At 50.2% G+C, this 16,822-nt stretch overlaps 1 protein-coding gene across 2 annotated transcripts in view; it reads right to left on the bottom strand.

Annotated features, from left to right (window-relative positions):
* Positions 1–583: 583 nt before the first annotated feature.
* The window catches only part of PYGL (glycogen phosphorylase L), a 38,562-nt gene continuing 22,323 nt past the window's right edge, over positions 584–16,822 (bottom strand). For both annotated transcript variants that reach the window (XM_002718303.6, XM_089309719.1), the window contains 15 exons: positions 16,018–16,129; positions 15,623–15,705; positions 13,604–13,747; positions 13,281–13,373; positions 12,504–12,650; positions 12,019–12,182; positions 10,813–10,927; positions 9,255–9,356; positions 8,984–9,131; positions 8,822–8,880; positions 8,579–8,720; positions 6,795–7,002; positions 5,473–5,607; positions 4,991–5,057; positions 584–918 (listed from right to left, as the gene is read on the bottom strand). In XM_002718303.6, coding sequence (XP_002718349.1) covers positions 742–918; positions 4,991–5,057; positions 5,473–5,607; positions 6,795–7,002; positions 8,579–8,720; positions 8,822–8,880; positions 8,984–9,131; positions 9,255–9,356; positions 10,813–10,927; positions 12,019–12,182; positions 12,504–12,650; positions 13,281–13,373; positions 13,604–13,747; positions 15,623–15,705; positions 16,018–16,129 — 1,896 coding nt within the window. In that variant the 3' untranslated portion in view covers positions 584–741. The remainder of the gene's footprint in view (positions 919–4,990; positions 5,058–5,472; positions 5,608–6,794; positions 7,003–8,578; positions 8,721–8,821; positions 8,881–8,983; positions 9,132–9,254; positions 9,357–10,812; positions 10,928–12,018; positions 12,183–12,503; positions 12,651–13,280; positions 13,374–13,603; positions 13,748–15,622; positions 15,706–16,017; positions 16,130–16,822) is intronic.

Below are 16,822 nucleotides of genomic sequence, written 5' to 3'. Positions count from 1 at the left end.
GATGTCATCTGTGTAGTGATCCAAGATCCCGGGGATGCTATGCATAAGGTGGAAGCCGTGGCTGGAATGTCCGTGTCTGTCCCAGAATTCCTGTGTTGAAGCCCAACCGGCAGTGTGATGGTCTTAGGAGCCGAGCCTTTTGGGGTGGGTGTTAGGTCACAGGGCTGAGCGCACATGGGTGGGGCTGGTGCCCTTACAAGACAGGCCTAAGTCAGTCCCTTACCTCTTCCACTGTGTGAGGACACAGGAGAAGGCGCCATCTGTGAATCAGGATGTAGCCCCTACGACACTCGGAATCTGCCAGCGCCTTGCTCTTGGACATCACAACCTCCAAAAATCGTACTGTCGGGTTAGGACATTTCCCTACCTCGGCCTGAATGGATTAAGACAGTGATCCCAGCTTTGGACTTAGATAGCAGTGGGAGAAAGGTGTTCTGATGTAGCTAAAGGATTTGTATTTGAGCTTAGTTCATGTAAAGGGTCTTAAAACGTCCCAAGTAAGTGTCTAGTTTTCTGATTAGTTTTGGGGGAAGTCCTAGGGAGCTACTGATTTGCTCTAAAATAATGGTTTGTCACTCACATGGCCCCTGGAAATTGATACTTTATTATCAGCCCTATTATCCTTTTCTTCCTCTTCCCTTAACTAGATCATTAGCTAACAAAAGAAAATGAAATCAGTGAATGTTGTAAAAATCTTCACATTCAGTTAAGAAGCCATGTTTCCTAGAGACAGTTTCCAAGTCAGTTCCCATTAGCTGCGTTCAGGCCACTGCTAGGTTCACTGGCTAAGGAAATCTTGAGATCCGAAGGCTCCATGTCCCAGATGTCCCTGGCGTACTCCTTAATGGTGCGGTCGCTGGAGAATTTCCCCGAGGCAGCGATGTTTCGGAGTACCATGGTGTTCCAGGCCTTTGGGTTCTGTAAACAGCAAATGCAAGACAGACATCAAACCACACCCAAGCACCAAGCGCCTTTCGCAGGGAGGTGGGAAGGAACCAGGAAGCTGCAGCGAGTTATGGGCACACTGGCTCCACAGCCGAGAGCTTAGGTGGGAAAGACTGCTTCTCTCATCCTCAGAATATACTCCTCTTGGGAATGAAAGAAAGGACTGTCCATTAAACGAGAAGGCACGGGTGTGAATTCTCCAGTTATTCACTGCTGCAGTGATTCCAGTGTTGTGACAGCTCAGCCATGTTTCCCATGCTTCACTCGGAGTGAAGGTACCTGCCTATACGCCAGGGATGGGGGCATCCGGCCGCAGCTGTATAAGGACCACGGAATCATTTGGTCTGGCCCTGCAAGGCAGCAGTAGGCGGGGCTTGAAGTATGGTGGGCTACTGTTCAGCTGACAAATTTGAATGGCTCATCAATATCCAAATGGCCCTTGGCAGAAAAGCAGGTTGCCCACCCTTGCTCCATGGGGAAGAAGGAAACCAACATTCATTGTGGGCTGGGTACCATGTCAAGAGACTGAACCCATGGCTCACAAGGTGGGAAAAGCGCTGCTCTGCCCCGAGTTACAATGCAGGCAGACAGGCAGCGAGAGCTCCGCCGACTGCTCAGCTTTGCTCGTGCTTCCTCAAGTACCTGTCCTGGTACGTTCACACTGGGTCTCAGAGTCTCCACTGCAGTTTTAAAACAGGGGCACTGAGGGCTTTATCCTTAAAAGAAATGATCATCTCAAAATCTCATAACTTTATGTAAAAGAATATAAGAAACTTTTATAGTCTTATGATTTTTGTAAAGGACTCTAAAAGTTTATTGGGAACAATCAGGACATTATCCAAAGCCATTAGGAAAGCATTTAAGAGAATGACTAAAATTACCATCATTCTTTAAGGTTTTGCAAAACAGTCTTGAAATTAGTTCATTCAGATTTGGAAACTTAGTATAATGAGAAGAGAATAAAAGTTTCCTCTCCTCATGTTCTGTAACTGGTTAAGTGGAGAATGCATGAACTTCCCAGCCGTGTGGGTCACGTTTATGAAGCCTCAACAATACACTTACTGTGCAGAGCAAAGACTGCAGTGTGCATCAGTGAGTGGGAAAACGTGATGCCACACTGGGCTTCAGGATGGGCTTCCTCAGATCCGGGCCCTAATCTCACAGAGGACACCCCCTGCGCCAAGCTGACACTGCCAGCCTTCCTTCCCCTAGTTCCCTTCCCCGGTCTGGTTTTCTTTCTTGACATTGTCTATATTTCTTGCTATTCTTTTTCCTCTGTCTCTGTGGCTGCTCTCTCCAGTGTTCAGAAAACAGGCAGTGAGCCATTTATTAACTGCCATGAACTTGAACTTACTGTGATCCATGTGCTGTTAAGGGACTGGGTATGAGTCTACCGGAAGTGTTGTAGTCAGCACAGGTTTTTAAAATGAGATTTATTTATTTTATTTGAAAGGCAGAATGAGAGAGAGAGAGAAAGAGAGAAAGAGAGAGAGAGAGAGAAAGAGAGAGAAAGAGAGAGAGAAAGAGAGAAAAAGAGAGAGAGAAAGAGAGAGAAAGAGAGAAAGAGAGAGAAAGAGAAAGAGAGAGAAAGAAAAAGAGAAAGAGAGAGAAAGAGAGAAAGAGAAAGAAAAAGAAAGAGAAAGAAAGAGAAAGAGAAAGAAAGAGAGAAAGAGAAAGAGAGAAAGAGAGAGAGAGAGAGAATGAATATCTACTCTCCACTGGTGGACTCCTCAAATGGCCAAAACATTTGGGGCTGGGCCAGGCTGAAGTCAGGAGCCTGGAACTCCATCTAGGTCTCCTAAGTGGATGGCAGGGGCCAAAGCACCAGGGCCATCTTCTGCTGCCTTCCCAGGTGCATTAGCAGGGAGCTGGATCAGAAGGGGAGTGCACCTGATACTTGAACTGGTGCTCTGTTATGGGGTATCGGTGTTGCAAGCAGTGGCTTAGCCTGCTGCTCCACAGTGCCACCCCCAGCATAGGTCTTTAATGATCCTATTTTAAACCCCCAATAGGACATTGGGATGACTCTAAGAACCACCCTGTCTGGGCCAGTGCTATGGGGCAGTAGGTTAAGCTTCTGCCTGTGGTGGCAGCACCACATATGGGTTTGTGTCCCAGCTACTCCTCTTTTGATCCAGCTCTCTGCTATGGCCTGGGAAAGCAGTGAAGGGTGGCCCAAGTGTTTGTGCCCCTGCACCTGCATGGGAGACCCAGAAGAGGCTCCTGGATCCTGGTTTCGGATCAGCACAGCTCCTGCGGTTACTACCATTTGGGGAGTGAACCAGTGGATGGAAGACCTCTCTCTCTGTCTCTCCCTCTTTCTGTAACTTTGTATCTAATAAGTAAATAAAACTTTATTATTTTTTTTTTTGACAGGCAGAGTGGACAGTGAGAGAGAGAGACAGAGAGAAAGGTCTTCCTTTGCCGTTGGTTCACCTTCCAATGGCCGCCGCGGCCGGTGCGCTGCGGCCGGCGCACCGTGCTGATCCGATGGCAGGAGCCAGGAGCCAGGTGCTTTTCCTGGTCTCCCATGGGGTGCAGGGCCCAAGCACCTGGGCCATCCTCCACTGCACTCCCTGGCCACAGCAGAGAGCTGGCCTGGAAGAGGGGCAACCGGGACAGAATACGGTGCCCCAACCAGGACTAGAACCCGGTGTGCCAGCGCCGCTAGGCGGAGGATTAGCCTAGTGAGCCGCGGCGCCGGCCTAGTAAATAAAACTTTAAACAACAACAACAACAAAGAACCACCCTGTCACAGGAAAGAAATAGAAAGAAATGTTAGTGAGCTCGTGGAGTCTAACTTCCTCCTGAATCTGTTGCTTTGGCATAGCTGAAATTCACTAAAAGCCTCTGCCCACGGAGCTGACCAGCCTGTGCGCGTGTTTACCAGACCCACGTAGACGGCTATTTGATGGAGGTGCGTACGTGCATGTGAAGGCTGACTCACGTGGATCTAGACTGCTGTTTTTTCTGGTAACGTCTGTCTCTCTCTCTCTCTCTCTCTCTCTCGCTTTCTTTCTTTCTTTCTAAGATTTATTTATTTACTTGAAAGTCAGAGTTACACAGAGAGAGAGAGAGAGAGAGAGAGAGAGAGACAGAGGTCTTCCATCTGCTGGTTCACTCCCCAGTTGGATGCAATGGCCAGAGCTGTGCCAATCTGAAGCCAGGAGCCAGGAGCTTCCCCCGGGTCACCCACACAGGTGCAGAGACCCATGGACTTGGGCCATCCTCTACTGCTTCCCCAGGCCAAAGTAGAGAGCTAGATTGGAAGTGGAGCAGCCAGGACTTGAATTGGCGCCCTTATGGGATGTTGGCACTGTAGGTAGCAGCTTTACAAACTATACCACAGTGCCGGTCCCTGTTCTTTCTTTTTTAAAAACTCAAATATGAAACCTGTCCTCTTATGTATGTTTATTTCTATTCATACAGACCCTACTCCATGAGTTGTCCAGGAGAGGTACTTATTCTTGCAAATTTCAAAGAGTAAAGGGTCAGCCCTTATGCCAATAAACTAAGGCCCAGCCTTAGTCATCTTGGGTTTTTGGGTACAGGGGGTGAGCATGCCCAGTGCTGGGTCAGATCCTTGGTGGGGTGGGCAGTGGGGGGCTGGCATCTGTACTGTGAGAGAGCCCTGCCTTGGAGAGTCTGGGGTGCACCCAGCACTATGCAGGCTGCTTTAAGGGGAGGGACCTTGATTTTGCTCAAGCTGTGGTCTCGGTGGCTGACACGGAGAGATCCCCAGTGCCTCTCTGAGGCTGGAGGTCTGTCCTTTCCTGGTCAGGCCTGCTATCTGGCAGGTGCCCAATAAATACTAAATTATTTGTGATTGTTTTGCTTGAATATCAAACAATTTACAACTGCTACTGAAATCTCACATCCTTACCTCTGCCCGAACGGGGAAGATCAAATTTTGATTACAAGAGCCTGGACAATTTCCTCACTTTTATTTAAAATAATTGGTTAGTGGGTCCCTGCTATTTAGAGTTAATAAAAAGAAATAAAAAATCTTATTGAGTTCCTTTATAAATCTCAGCAACTTACTCACCATGTACAGCTCGCTGACTTTTTCTTGGCACTTGACATATGCTTCATAGTCTGCAAAGACTTTAAACCTGTTGTGTATGGTTTATGATTGGGGGGAAAGACCAAAAGGGTTAATGAACAGACGTACACTAAGATTCCATTTAAAGTTCCCTTCTACATAGTGTCGGGCATGACTGATTGACAAAATTCCTCTTTCTCGTGACAAGAATTTGACCCAACCTCAAGGTTTTCAGGGTTCTTCCTCCAGGTAGGAATGTCTGGAGGTTGGGTGTATCAGTGGGAGGAAGCACGTGCCGGGTTTGTGGGTCTTATTCTGAAACCTTGCTAGCATCCTTGACAGAGGCGGCTCTTCCCCCCCCCCCCCAAGCCTAGGTTGGCTGATGAGATCCTGGATCTATGCTCATCACATGATGAGATGTAGTTGGTTTAAAATATCCTCGTCCCCTTTCCACGGCTCGGGTAGCATCTGCTTCGAGAACGTACCTGTCGTGGTGAAACAGCATGTTCACGAGGTCTTTGAAGAGGTCCGGCTGCTTAGGGGAGAAGAAGCCATTGTCGATTTGGTCAATGACCAGCTTCAGTTCCGGAAGGGCCTCGTAATACTCTTTGGCCTCATACCTGCAGGGCGGGGGTGGGTGGGGGACGGGAGAGCAGCACCGTCCGTGAGAGCAGAGATACACGGCACACTGCGTCACTGTGAAAAGTGCATTCGTGGAAGGCCTTAAGGATTTCAGCAGGGGATACACTTCTGGATTCATGGGGGTTTTATCCTCCCTAAGTTGGATTTGTTCCTCATAACACAAGACACTGAGAAGGGCAGAGAATGACTATTTTAGGCCCAGAGTAATAGTCCAGTCCAGAGGAACACAGCAAGACCCGCTGTGAAGCAGACTGAATGGCTCTGAAGAAGCGTTGCACCAAGGGGGCTGGTGGCTTTTGTCCTCACAGGCTTATTTATTTGAAAGGCAGAGCTACAGAGAGAGAGAGGGAGAGACGGAGAGACGGAGATGTGCATCTGTTGATTCACTCCCCCAGATGACTGCAGCGGCTGAGGCTGGGCCAGGACAAAGCCAGGAGCCTGGACCTCCGCCTGGGTCTCCTGCATGACTGGCGCACCTTAGCAGGGAGTTGGGGAGAAGTGGAGTCGCCAGGACTTGCCCTGGGGCTCTGATGGGGGATGTGGGAGTTGCAGGCGGTGGCTTCGTCTGCTGTGCCACAGCACCACAGCAGGTTCTTAGGATTTGTTGTCACCGAGTGGGACTTCATTCTAACAGTCAGGAAATACACTCAACACCTTCCAAATTTGGCGATCCCCATAGCTCCTCTGGTCAGTGCTCTTTATTTCTTGCCTGAACTCTGGTTAATAAACCAATCTAGTTCTTGAGTGAAAACAAATGTCCCTCAGTGCCTCCCTACACCTGTATCTATGGTCTGCCATCTGTGGGCTCATGTCTTTGAGATCTTAAAGGAGCACTAGATAGTAGTCTACAGAGTAGACACGCACTTCCAACTGGGTTATCTTTTGGTCAAAAATGGCAGTCATTGAGAACTGAGTACTCACTGAGGCCAGCGCTGCAGTGGCTGATAACAATATCAACCCGCCCATGTACCTGGGCCTCAGCTCGCTCTGTTTGCTGGGTCTGTGGCTAGGAGGCTCCCCTGACTCCTCCTGTAATACTTTGTGCTGCCCCATCTCACGTGGCCCCCGGCTCAGCGGGATGGAATCCGTGTGGGCGTGAGGCCCTCCGAGATCGCACTCCCCCCAGCCCCCAAGTCGCCTGCTCAACAAGGAGGAGCTCTCTCACCCTTTCTTGTCCAAAGCAGCCACATCCTCCACCCTCATGCCAAAGATGAATAGGTTCTCTTCCCCGGCTTCCTCTGCCATTTCCACGTTGGCTCCGTCCATGGTCCCGATGGTCAAGGCCCCGTTCAGCATGAACTTCATATTTCCTGTTCCCGAGGCTTCGGTGCCTGCAGTGGATATCTGCTCTGACAGATCTGTGGCTGGAATGACTGCAAGGAAGGCACACTGACATCAGTCATTCTGTCCCTCTAGGTATTATTTTTCTCAATTAAATGAATTTATTTGAGAGGCTGAGAAACAGAGACAGAGTTCCCATCTGCTGGTTCACGCCCCAAATGCCTGCAATGGCCAGGGCTGAGCTGGGGCCAAAGCCAGGTAACTCAATCCAGACCTCCTATGTGGGTGGCTGGAACCCATTTATCTGAGCCATCACCACTGCTTCTCAGGGTCTGCATTAGCAGGGAGCTAGAGTCAGGTGTTGGAGCAAGGACTTGAACTCAGGCACTCCATATGCGATATGGGAGTTAATTGGAATCTGGACCATGGGCCAAGTGCCTGCCCTTAGGTCTTTTTGTGTTATATCTGAGCATTTATCTAGCTGGCCTGTTTTGATAAAATAACACCTGCACATCAAGATACACATTCAAGTGACAGAGATGTGCTATACAACTCCATGCTTACACTGCTCTTTCTTGGTCTACAAACTTTTTAAAGGGCATTTATGGATTCTGTGATATAAATGCTGACTCTACATTTCTCTTCCCTTTTCTTTTTTTCCAATTTTTACTAATTTTATTTTGATTTCCCTTGCTCCATAAGATGTATTGCACCATCTTTCTTGATCCATTAGATTCAGAGCATCTTCCAACTCCTCTTTCGAAACCTGACAAGATAGGATCCCTCCTTGTCTCAGCTCCCATGGACTTTTCACAGCAGAGAAACCTTGCGAGTGAGGTCTGCCTGGGGCTGCACAGCAAGCCTCTGCCCTTTCAGCCCAATTAGAGCAGCCTGAATCCTGCCCCCAGCCCACCTTAGATGCAAAGGTCAAGACCAAGTCTCTGCTTGACTCTTGAGAGTTTGCATTCCTAGGAACCTGGCTTTTTTTTTCTCTCCTTATGCAGACAGTTCTTAAACAGTAACACAGGAGACCCAGAAACACCAAGGAAAGGGAAAGTCCCCTGTCTGTCTTTTCAGTTTGGGAAGCAGGTGAAGTAGGCGAAGCTGGCATTTGCATGTGGATGGTGTTTGCCAGCATGTGATGTACCAAGGGTTCCAGCCTAGGGAAAGGCACCAGGGCTGCTTGCCCGCCCGGCTGCACATGGGAAAACCTGCCTGAGACACATCTCAGCCTCCTGACGCCTGCCCTCGTTCCCTGATGCTAAGTGCATGGCCCTGCCTCCCTTGCAGTAACCAGGGGACTGGCTGGGGACTTGGGAATTGGCATTCTCTTGCACAGCAGGGCCAGGAATTGGAGACTCCTCCCAGCACACACTTTGTATAGAGCACCACTAGGTCGACACCTCAGGGCAGCCCGCCCCAGCACCCAGCTCTCCCTAGCTAGGAGGAAAGTGCACTTGCAAATGTAATCCTGCCACAGGGACTCTGGCAACCTCAGTCCCTTTGTCACTTGGGTCACCTGAAAAATCTCTTGCCTTTGGCCCTTATTCTGCCCAAGAATGATGCCTTCTAAGGCACTAACTCCCTGAGGTTGCCACCGCACACAGCGGTGCACACAGCTTCTAGAATTTTCCCTGGCACCTGCATGCTTCCCAGAGAGGGCAGTACCTTTTTCTGCAAGAGACACTCTGTAGTTCTCCAAGAAAATGACTTTCAACTTGCTTCCAACCACGGGGTCATTGTTCACCACGTGTGCCACTGACGTAATCAGCTTTATGATCATTTTGGCCATGTGATATCCGGGAGCAGCCTTGGGGAGGATGTCAACAAAGACAGAAGGCGACCACGATGAATTGGCGACACAGCAAGAGATCAGAGCCCTGCTGTTCCTGTTGAACAGAACCAACTTACTTTGCCACCGATTATGACCGTCCTTGGCACGAACAACTTCTTAGGGTCTTTCTTAATGCCTGAAAAAAATGGAGAAGTGGAAGGAACAGAAGACCGCCAGTGGCCGGTGTGGGGACACCTACGCCTGGGTGGCCGCTTCACCTCGGGTACAGGCGGACTCACGGTTGTACATGGTGATCACGTGCAGGCAGTTCAAGAGCTGCCGCTTGTACTCATGGATCCTCTTCACGTGTACATCAAACATGGAGGAGGGGTTGATCTTGACTTTGTACTCCTTTTCCAGGAACTGGGAGAACTTCAGCTTGTTCTCCTGTTGAGACAGTGCATGGTGCCAGAGGCCCACTGGCTCAGAGGCTCTGGGTGGTGGGTTCTGAGACAACTGGAGCGTAAACCCTCAGAGTGCCGCCGAGGGGGACCGCACCGGAAGCCTCACCTGCTTCACGTTGGCGATTTCCCGCAGGAAGACATCGTCGCCCAGGAAGCTGTGCAGCCTGGTCAGCTGGCTCAGGTCTCTCACGTAGTCTTCCCCGATTTTCTTTCCATGTCAAGGAAGAGGTGACTTTGACTCAGGGATGCTTACCAGCTCCAAAGCAGCAGTTTCTGTCACTATCTGGTGAGTGGCTCTCACTCGCCTCCAACAGTACAAGGGTATTTCAAAAAGTTCGTGGGAAATTGAGTTTAAAAAGCTAGGAATGGGCACTTGGTGTAGTGGTTAAGATGTCCATGTCCAGAGCTGGTGTTGTGGTGCAGTGGGTTGAGCTGTTGCCTGTGACACTGGCATCCCTACGGGTGCCAGTTCTAGTCCTGGCTGCTCCACTTCCAATCCAGCTCCCTGCTAATGTGCCTGGGAAAGCAGCAGAAGATGGCCCAAGTGCTTGGGCCCCTGCCACCGACATATGAGCTCTGCATTGAGTTCCAGGTTCACAGCTTTTTTTTTTTTTTTTTTTTAAGATTTATTTATTTTATTTGAAAGGCAGAGTTATGGGGGTGGTGGAGGAAGAGAGAAAGATCTAGAGATCATCCATCTGCTGGCTTGCTCCCCAAATGACCGGGATGGCTGGGGCTGGGCCAGGCCAAAACTGGGCGCCAAGAGCTTCTTCTGGGTCTTCCATGTGGGTGGCAGGGGCCCAAATATTTGGGCTATCTTTCACTGATTTCCCAGGCCATTAGCAGGGAGCTGGATCAGAAATGGAGCAGCCAGGACTTGAAGGGGCACCTTCTTGGGATGCTGGTGTCACAGGTGGTGGCTTAACTCACTATGCCACAACACCGGCTCCTGGGTTCCCAGCTTTGAGTCCTGGCTGGAGCCATTGTGGGCATTTGGGGAGTATATCAGTGGATGGGAAGATCTGTTTCTCTTTCTCTCTCTCTGTGCCTTTCAAATTAATACAAATTTTTTGAAAAGGTTAGTTTCCTTTTGTGCAAAAAACTGGAATCATGCCCAAATTTTCATAATATGCATTTTATGTAAACCTTTTGAAGATCTCTCATATGCATGGATTTCAAAATTTATGCAATCAAAGTAAACTTATCTTTTAATTCCATTTGTCTATGAACTTTGTGAAGTTCCCTTGGATAGTTCATATATCATATAGTACACGGAACAGTCTGACTTACAGAAGAGGTTAGGAATTCTATGTCGGAAGAACACTTTTGCTAGTCTCTTATGTGTAGTTTCATGAAATTCAAGTGTGAAAAACCAAAATCTACTTAAAAGGGTGACCAAGAACTAAGAGTTTATTCATTACTCATATGTGTGCTGTAAATGCTATTAGCCAAGACCAGCTGCAAAATTTGCAGGGCCGCTTGTTGAAAAGTGAAGAATTTCAGCTGAGAAGTAAACCCAGCATGGTGCCCTACACCACTGCACAAGCCCACAGGGGTGAGGCCAGCGTGGCTGCAGATGGGACTCGGAATTATAAGCGCACTCCCATCCCTCTAACCTTCCAGCGGTGCCTCCCTCGCACTGTCTCCCGGCACTTCCCAGTTACCTCCGCTATGAGCTCTGCAAGCCCCGGGTTGCAGAGTAAGAGCCAGCGCCTCGGAGTGATCCCATTGGTTTTATTCTGGAACTTGTCTGGTTCTAGCTCACTGAAATCCTTGAATCTGGAAATGGAAGAGACATGTCATTACACCTGGCTGAAACAGCAGGATCTTTCATGCTGGATAAAGTGCAGAGTTGCATTCAGGGAGCCAAATGCAGGCTTAGAGAGAGGAAGTCAGGTGGAAGAAAGGGGTGCCAGCTGCTGTGGCTGTGACTCTAAACAGAAACTCACTTGCAGGTCCAAACAATTACAGGAGGGGCTGGCATTTGGGTGCAGCCGGTCAAGCTGCCGTTTGTGTCACCGGCATCCCATATCGGGAGCCAATTCAAATCTTGGCTGCTCTGCTTTGGATCCAGCTTCCTGCTGATGCTGCCAGGGCAAGCAGCGGATGATGGCCAAAATATCTGGGTCCCTGCGTGACCCAGTCTCTGGTATTGTGAGCATTTAGGGACTGAACCAGCAGACAACTGATCTCTCCCTCTCTCCCTCTCTCTCTTCCTCTCTCCCTCTGTCTCTGTCACTCTGCTTTTGAAATCAATCAATAAAAAAGTCTTTAAAAATAATTACAAGAAAAATTCCAAATTTGCTCACCTCTATCTGACTTCCTGGCACCAATATACCAGATTTTTCAGCATACCAGGGTTTTTTTTTCAGAGGTCTGAAGTCTAGAATTACATGGTTCAGAGAGTAAGGAATTTTCCTACTTAACAAAAGGACACTTGTGTCTACAACATTAAAAAGATTATATGAGAGGCAAAGAGCTAGAGAGCGACAGCACCCATGTGCTGGTCAGTCTTCAAATGCCCTCAAAAGCCAGTACTGGCCAGGCTGAAGCCAGGAGCCAGGAATTCAACCCAGGTCTCCCATGTGGGCGGTGCAGGCACAACCACTTGAGCCATCACCTGTTGCATCCTCGGATACGCATCAGCAGGACGCTGGGGTGGAGAGCAGAGCCAGAACTAGAGTGGAGACACTCGGAATTGGGATGCAGGGGTCCCAACCGGCACGGCAGCTGCTGGGACGCATGGCTGCCCCTGCACAGACCACTGTAACAGGGCCTTTCCTGCTCCTCCCATGCGTCCCTGCGCACAGCAGCAGCGAGCCCACCAGCAGGGCAGTGGCGGATGCACTGCCGCAGGCCTCGAGGCTCACACTTGCGTCTTGATGATGTCCGAGTGGATTTTAGCCACGCCGTTCACGGCATGGGAGCCCACGATGCAGAGGTGGGCCATGTTGATCCTCTTGCCTCCTTCCTCTTCGATCAGAGACATCCTCCTCAGGCGCTCAACGTCTCTAGGGAACAAGGCCACGATTCTCTAGCCAAAGGAAGAGGAAGACCTTGCTGGTCACTAGGTTGGAAGCAATATTGGGGTTATTCTTTCCCCAGGCAGAGGGGATCGAAAGCTTGGCCGTGTCGCAGGGAGGGGTTGCAATAGCCCTAGGAAGACGCCCTTCCTGCATTTTAGCCCCATTAGGAAGGTGCCCTTAGTGGAGCCCCCTCCCACTTGAGTATGTTCGATACATCCCTGACGGAAAGACATTGGGCCTGGAGCTTGGTGAAGGGGGACCCTGTAGCCACCCTTCGCATGCAAAGACCTCATTCTCCTAAGAGCTATGGCTCTCTCAAAACGACTTACGTCTAAGTGCTTCTGGTTTATCTCGTAGATGATCTGCAGGTGTCGCGGGAGCAGCTTCTCCACCAGCTCCACGGGCCAGCGCTCCAGCGCTTCCGGGAGCACCGTGTGGTTGGTGTAGGCGAATGTCTTCCGGGTGATGTCCCAGGCCTGTGGGGGGAGAGGGCTCCGCTGCTTTCCCCTGCAGCCGCAGCTGGGCACCCCACCCAGGGCTGGGCCCGTCCTCAACCTGGCCTGTCTGTGACAGTCAGACACCCCCGGGCATGAGGCTCTGAATGGTGCAGATAACAGGAGCGCGTGTGGGAGGAGGAAAAACAGCTGTCTGATAGAGATCGAGAAAGCGTTCTGATAAATCTTCTATCCTTACATGTCTTGTATTGATTACCTGCAGGTTTAGGACTAAAAACTGATATAATACTCTCAGCAAAGTGTGCTTACAGTGTTGACTTATGAAGCCATGCCGACACTGTTAATGAGCTGTCTTTTGAGGTTAGAGAGTTTAATTTCAAATCCTTTTACACACACAAACAGTACACATAAGCTCAGCACAGCTGCTGATCTGTTTCCCCCCATGAATATATTCAGTTACTTTTAAGTCTCACTTCCTGGAAGGTGCTAAGGAAGGAGAAATGGCAACACCAGGGCAAAATAGACCTTTAGTTGTTGTGAGTGAGCAACAGTGACTTATTTTAAAAAAATCAAAAAAGGAGCTTTGTGCACAATCTTTCAAGCACAGATATTCTGGTTCCTTAGCAGAAAAAGAAGTCAAACGATCGAGACCTTGGCCCAGGGCAGCTTTTCAATATCCACAAAAATCCTCATGAGCTCGGGGATGGCGAGTGCAGGGTGGGTGTCGTTCAGCTGGATGGCCACCTGGGGGGAGGGACAGCAGTGTGCAGGTGAGTGGTGGCCAGGGTCAGGCCTTATGCACTCGCCCATGCCCGGGGAGGCACCCGACAAGATGACCCGCAGCTACAAAACACGCAAGGCTCCCTGTGCCTTCTCCGAGGCTGTTCGTGCTGGGCGAGAGGAGGAAGTCTGGCGGTGGTGGGAATCGTGCGCCCTCCCCGTGCCCCGCCTGTGTCCACAGGCTGAACACTTGCCTGCTCCGGGAAGGCGTCAAACACAGCTCCTGCACTGCTGGAGGAGCCGAACTTGGAGGCTTTGAAGCGTCGGATGACGTCCTGCAAAGTGGCAGCCACCACGAAGTACTCCTGCTTCAACCTGAGCTCCTTCCCTTCAAAAAACTTCAAACCAGGGAGACGCCATGAACGTGGCTCATGGGCAGGGTTGGTCAAAAGGGGACCCATGTCTCCTTCCCGGGAAAGCCCACTGGACGGGGGGGTGAAAGACGGCAGCCCGAGGGCCAAAGCCAGAGCTGGTGGTCTTTTCTAAACTTCATTACCATGACAGCAAGGGGATTCTTAATTTTTTATTGAAAGGCCAGAGAGATAGAGACAGACAGTGAGTTTCTACCTGCTGGTTCCCTCTCCAGATGCCTACAATGGCCAGGACGGGGTCAAAGGCCAAAGCCAGAAGCTGGTAACTCAATCCAGGTATCCCACATGGGTGGCTGGACCCACGACCTTCAGCCATCACCACTGCATTCCAGGGTCTGCACTGGCAGGAACCTGGAACCAGGAACTGTGGCTGGGAATCAAACCCAGGTACTCCAATACAGGATTTGGGCATCTTAGCAGGTGTCTTAAGCACTAAAGGCTTGCTTTGGAGTCTGGAAATAAAATGATTAGTAAAACAAGGTCTTTGACCTTGAGAAGTTCAAAGCAAGTGGGGGAGAAGGAAAAGTACAAGCCAAGCCTTAAATACAGCGAGACGAGTTTTAAGAATAATTGCATTCAGGTGGATGTGTGCTACTTTGGAGACTTGGGTAGTGAGGTGATTATATGAGACTTGAAGATGACCGTGAATTTGTCAGATGGCCACAGAATGTTCCCTGCAGGCAGAGAATGCCTGCGCAGGAAAGAGCCGGGGAAGAAGAGGGTGGATGGTGCTGCACGGTGTGGGCCGCAGTGATGGGGCAAGGCCAGGGAGATGACTCAGGGGACTGCTGACCACGCCAGTGAAGAACTGGGCGACATTGCTAAGATCCTGTCCTCCTCTTACGGGTGATCAGAAGCCCTCCAAGGTTCCTAGGGAGGGAGCACGAACCGTAGAGACGGCAGGTGCGAAGCTCCCAGAAGACAGTAATGATGCCTGGGCGAGGGCCAGGTTAAGGAGAGGGAGTGAATTTCTCCTGGAAATTACATCACAAAATGATTTATCTACTTGTCCTTTAAAAAACAAAAAGCTCAGATGGGCACGGTGGAGCAGTCATGTGGGACACCTGCATCCCAGACAGGAGTAAGTGCCAGTCTGAGTCCCTGTTCCTTCCAACTTCCTGCTAATGCTTTCTGAGAGTCAGCAGACGATGGCTCAAGTGCTTGGGCACCTGCCACCTATGTGGGAGACCTGGACGGAGTTCCTGGTGGCTCCTGGCTTTGACAGGGTATTTGGAGAGTGAGCCAGCAGATTGAAGATCTCTGTCTCTCTCTCTTACTCTGCCTTTTAAATAGATGAAAATAAATAAACATATTTTAAAAATTAGGATAATCACCCATAGAAAAATTGAGAGATGTAAGCAGGAGGTAGCTGGAATGGGTACGTTTGTTCATGGATCTGCTCCAGGGTCTATGACCCCACACAGCCTAGAGGCCAAGGTGGGAAGAGCCCAGTTGGCAGGGAAAGAGGCGGGCAGGATCTCTGCAGGGACTTGCAGGATCTCTGCAGGGACTTGCAGGGTTTCCGCCTGGTGGGAAGGAGTGCTTCCCTAGTACTCGTCGCTTCGGTTCCAGGGAGCTTTGGTTCTGCAGAGCTGCCCCACTTGCAGTCAGGTCACTAACCATGGGCAAAACGCCCATTTCGGTTCCATGAGTTATACAAGTCTGTTCCCTATTTGGCTGGGAGGGGGACTCTAATAACTCAGGAGGAGACGTGGGGTTATTCTGCATGTGAAGAGAACCTCTCAATAGGAAGTGAGGGTTGGACAGGGCTACTGAGTACATGCTGTGGAATAGTGGAATAGTGGCTTATATCTCAACCAAGAAAGCAAGCCCCCCACTCACATTATCGTTGGGATAGAGGACACGGGAGATGTTCTCCGCCAGGTTTCGGTCCAGCACAGCCTGGATGTAGTCTCCAACGTTAACTGCAGGGAAGGTCAGAAGAATAAGAAAGAGAGGAGCCAGCTGCTGCTGGGGGAAGCCCCTGTCTTTCTGCATGCCCTGTGAGATTCCTAGCATTCCTGAAAGTCCGAAAGGATTTCAACAAAGCTTCATGTGAGAGTCGATGGGGCTCCAGAGGGAAGAGCCTCCCTACTTGCTCCATCAAATGGCTGCTCCATCACTGAAGAGTTCACATCAGAAACCCAAGGCTGTTGCTCAAGTTCAATGTGGATCTAACTAGAGAACACGAAGATGCAACGCATGCACAAAGAAACCAGAGCCCAGGCTGTACTCACAGTCTCTGAGGTTAAAGTCGTTGGGCGCCCGAGCAGACCACAGGCGCATGGTGTTGACGGTGTTGTTCATATAACCAGGCACCGGGGTGTCATAAGGCAGGGCCAGGACCACCTGTGGGGTCAGACACAGCAGCTGGTCATTGTTCTCCAAGTGTGACGACATCGGCTGAACGACAGGCTGGGAGAGTGACATGGAAGTCTGTCCCTAGCTCCATCACCAACTCAAACTGTGTGAGGCATAAGCCAAGGAGAGGAACCCAGCACAAGAGGTGCTGCAAGAGGCCATGGGGTTCCTCCTCTGGCTGGGACACCCAGATGGCTCAAAACACCCAGTTTGATGGTCCTCTACAGCACGTCCATGTTGATGGCCCATGTGTCCCTTAGACACAGGGTAGTGGGATAGAACGCTGTGGTACTAGTATCGGAAAAAGTCTACCTCTCATGTTTTAGTTCAAGCAACTGCTCTAATGATACAAACATATGGTGTGCAAAGAAAATGACAAATGGGGGCTGGCACTGTGGCACAGTGGGTTACGCCCTGGATGGCTATGCTGGCAGCCCATTAACGGGTGCCAGCTGGTTGCTCCCTGTTAATGAACCTGGGAAGGCAGTGGAAGGCAGCCCCTGCCCATCATATGAGACCCCTGGATGGAGCTGCTGCGTCCTGGCTTCAGCCGGCTGTGGGTGGTCATTTGGGGAGTGAACCAGGCGACGGAAGATCCTCTCTCTCTTTTTCTCTCACTTTCTCTTTCTCCCCCTTTTCCGCCCCCATCACTCTGCCTTTCAAATAAGAGGAAAAAAAAAA

The sequence above is a fragment of the Oryctolagus cuniculus genome, chromosome 12 (genome assembly GCF_051225735.1).
Source record: "Oryctolagus cuniculus isolate XC-2025 breed Fujian yellow rabbit chromosome 12, ASM5122573v1, whole genome shotgun sequence".
Taxonomy (NCBI): Eukaryota; Metazoa; Chordata; class Mammalia; order Lagomorpha; family Leporidae; genus Oryctolagus; species Oryctolagus cuniculus.
The sequence above is the reverse complement of the archived record's forward strand: the minus strand, read 5'-3'. Positions and strand labels throughout refer to the sequence as shown.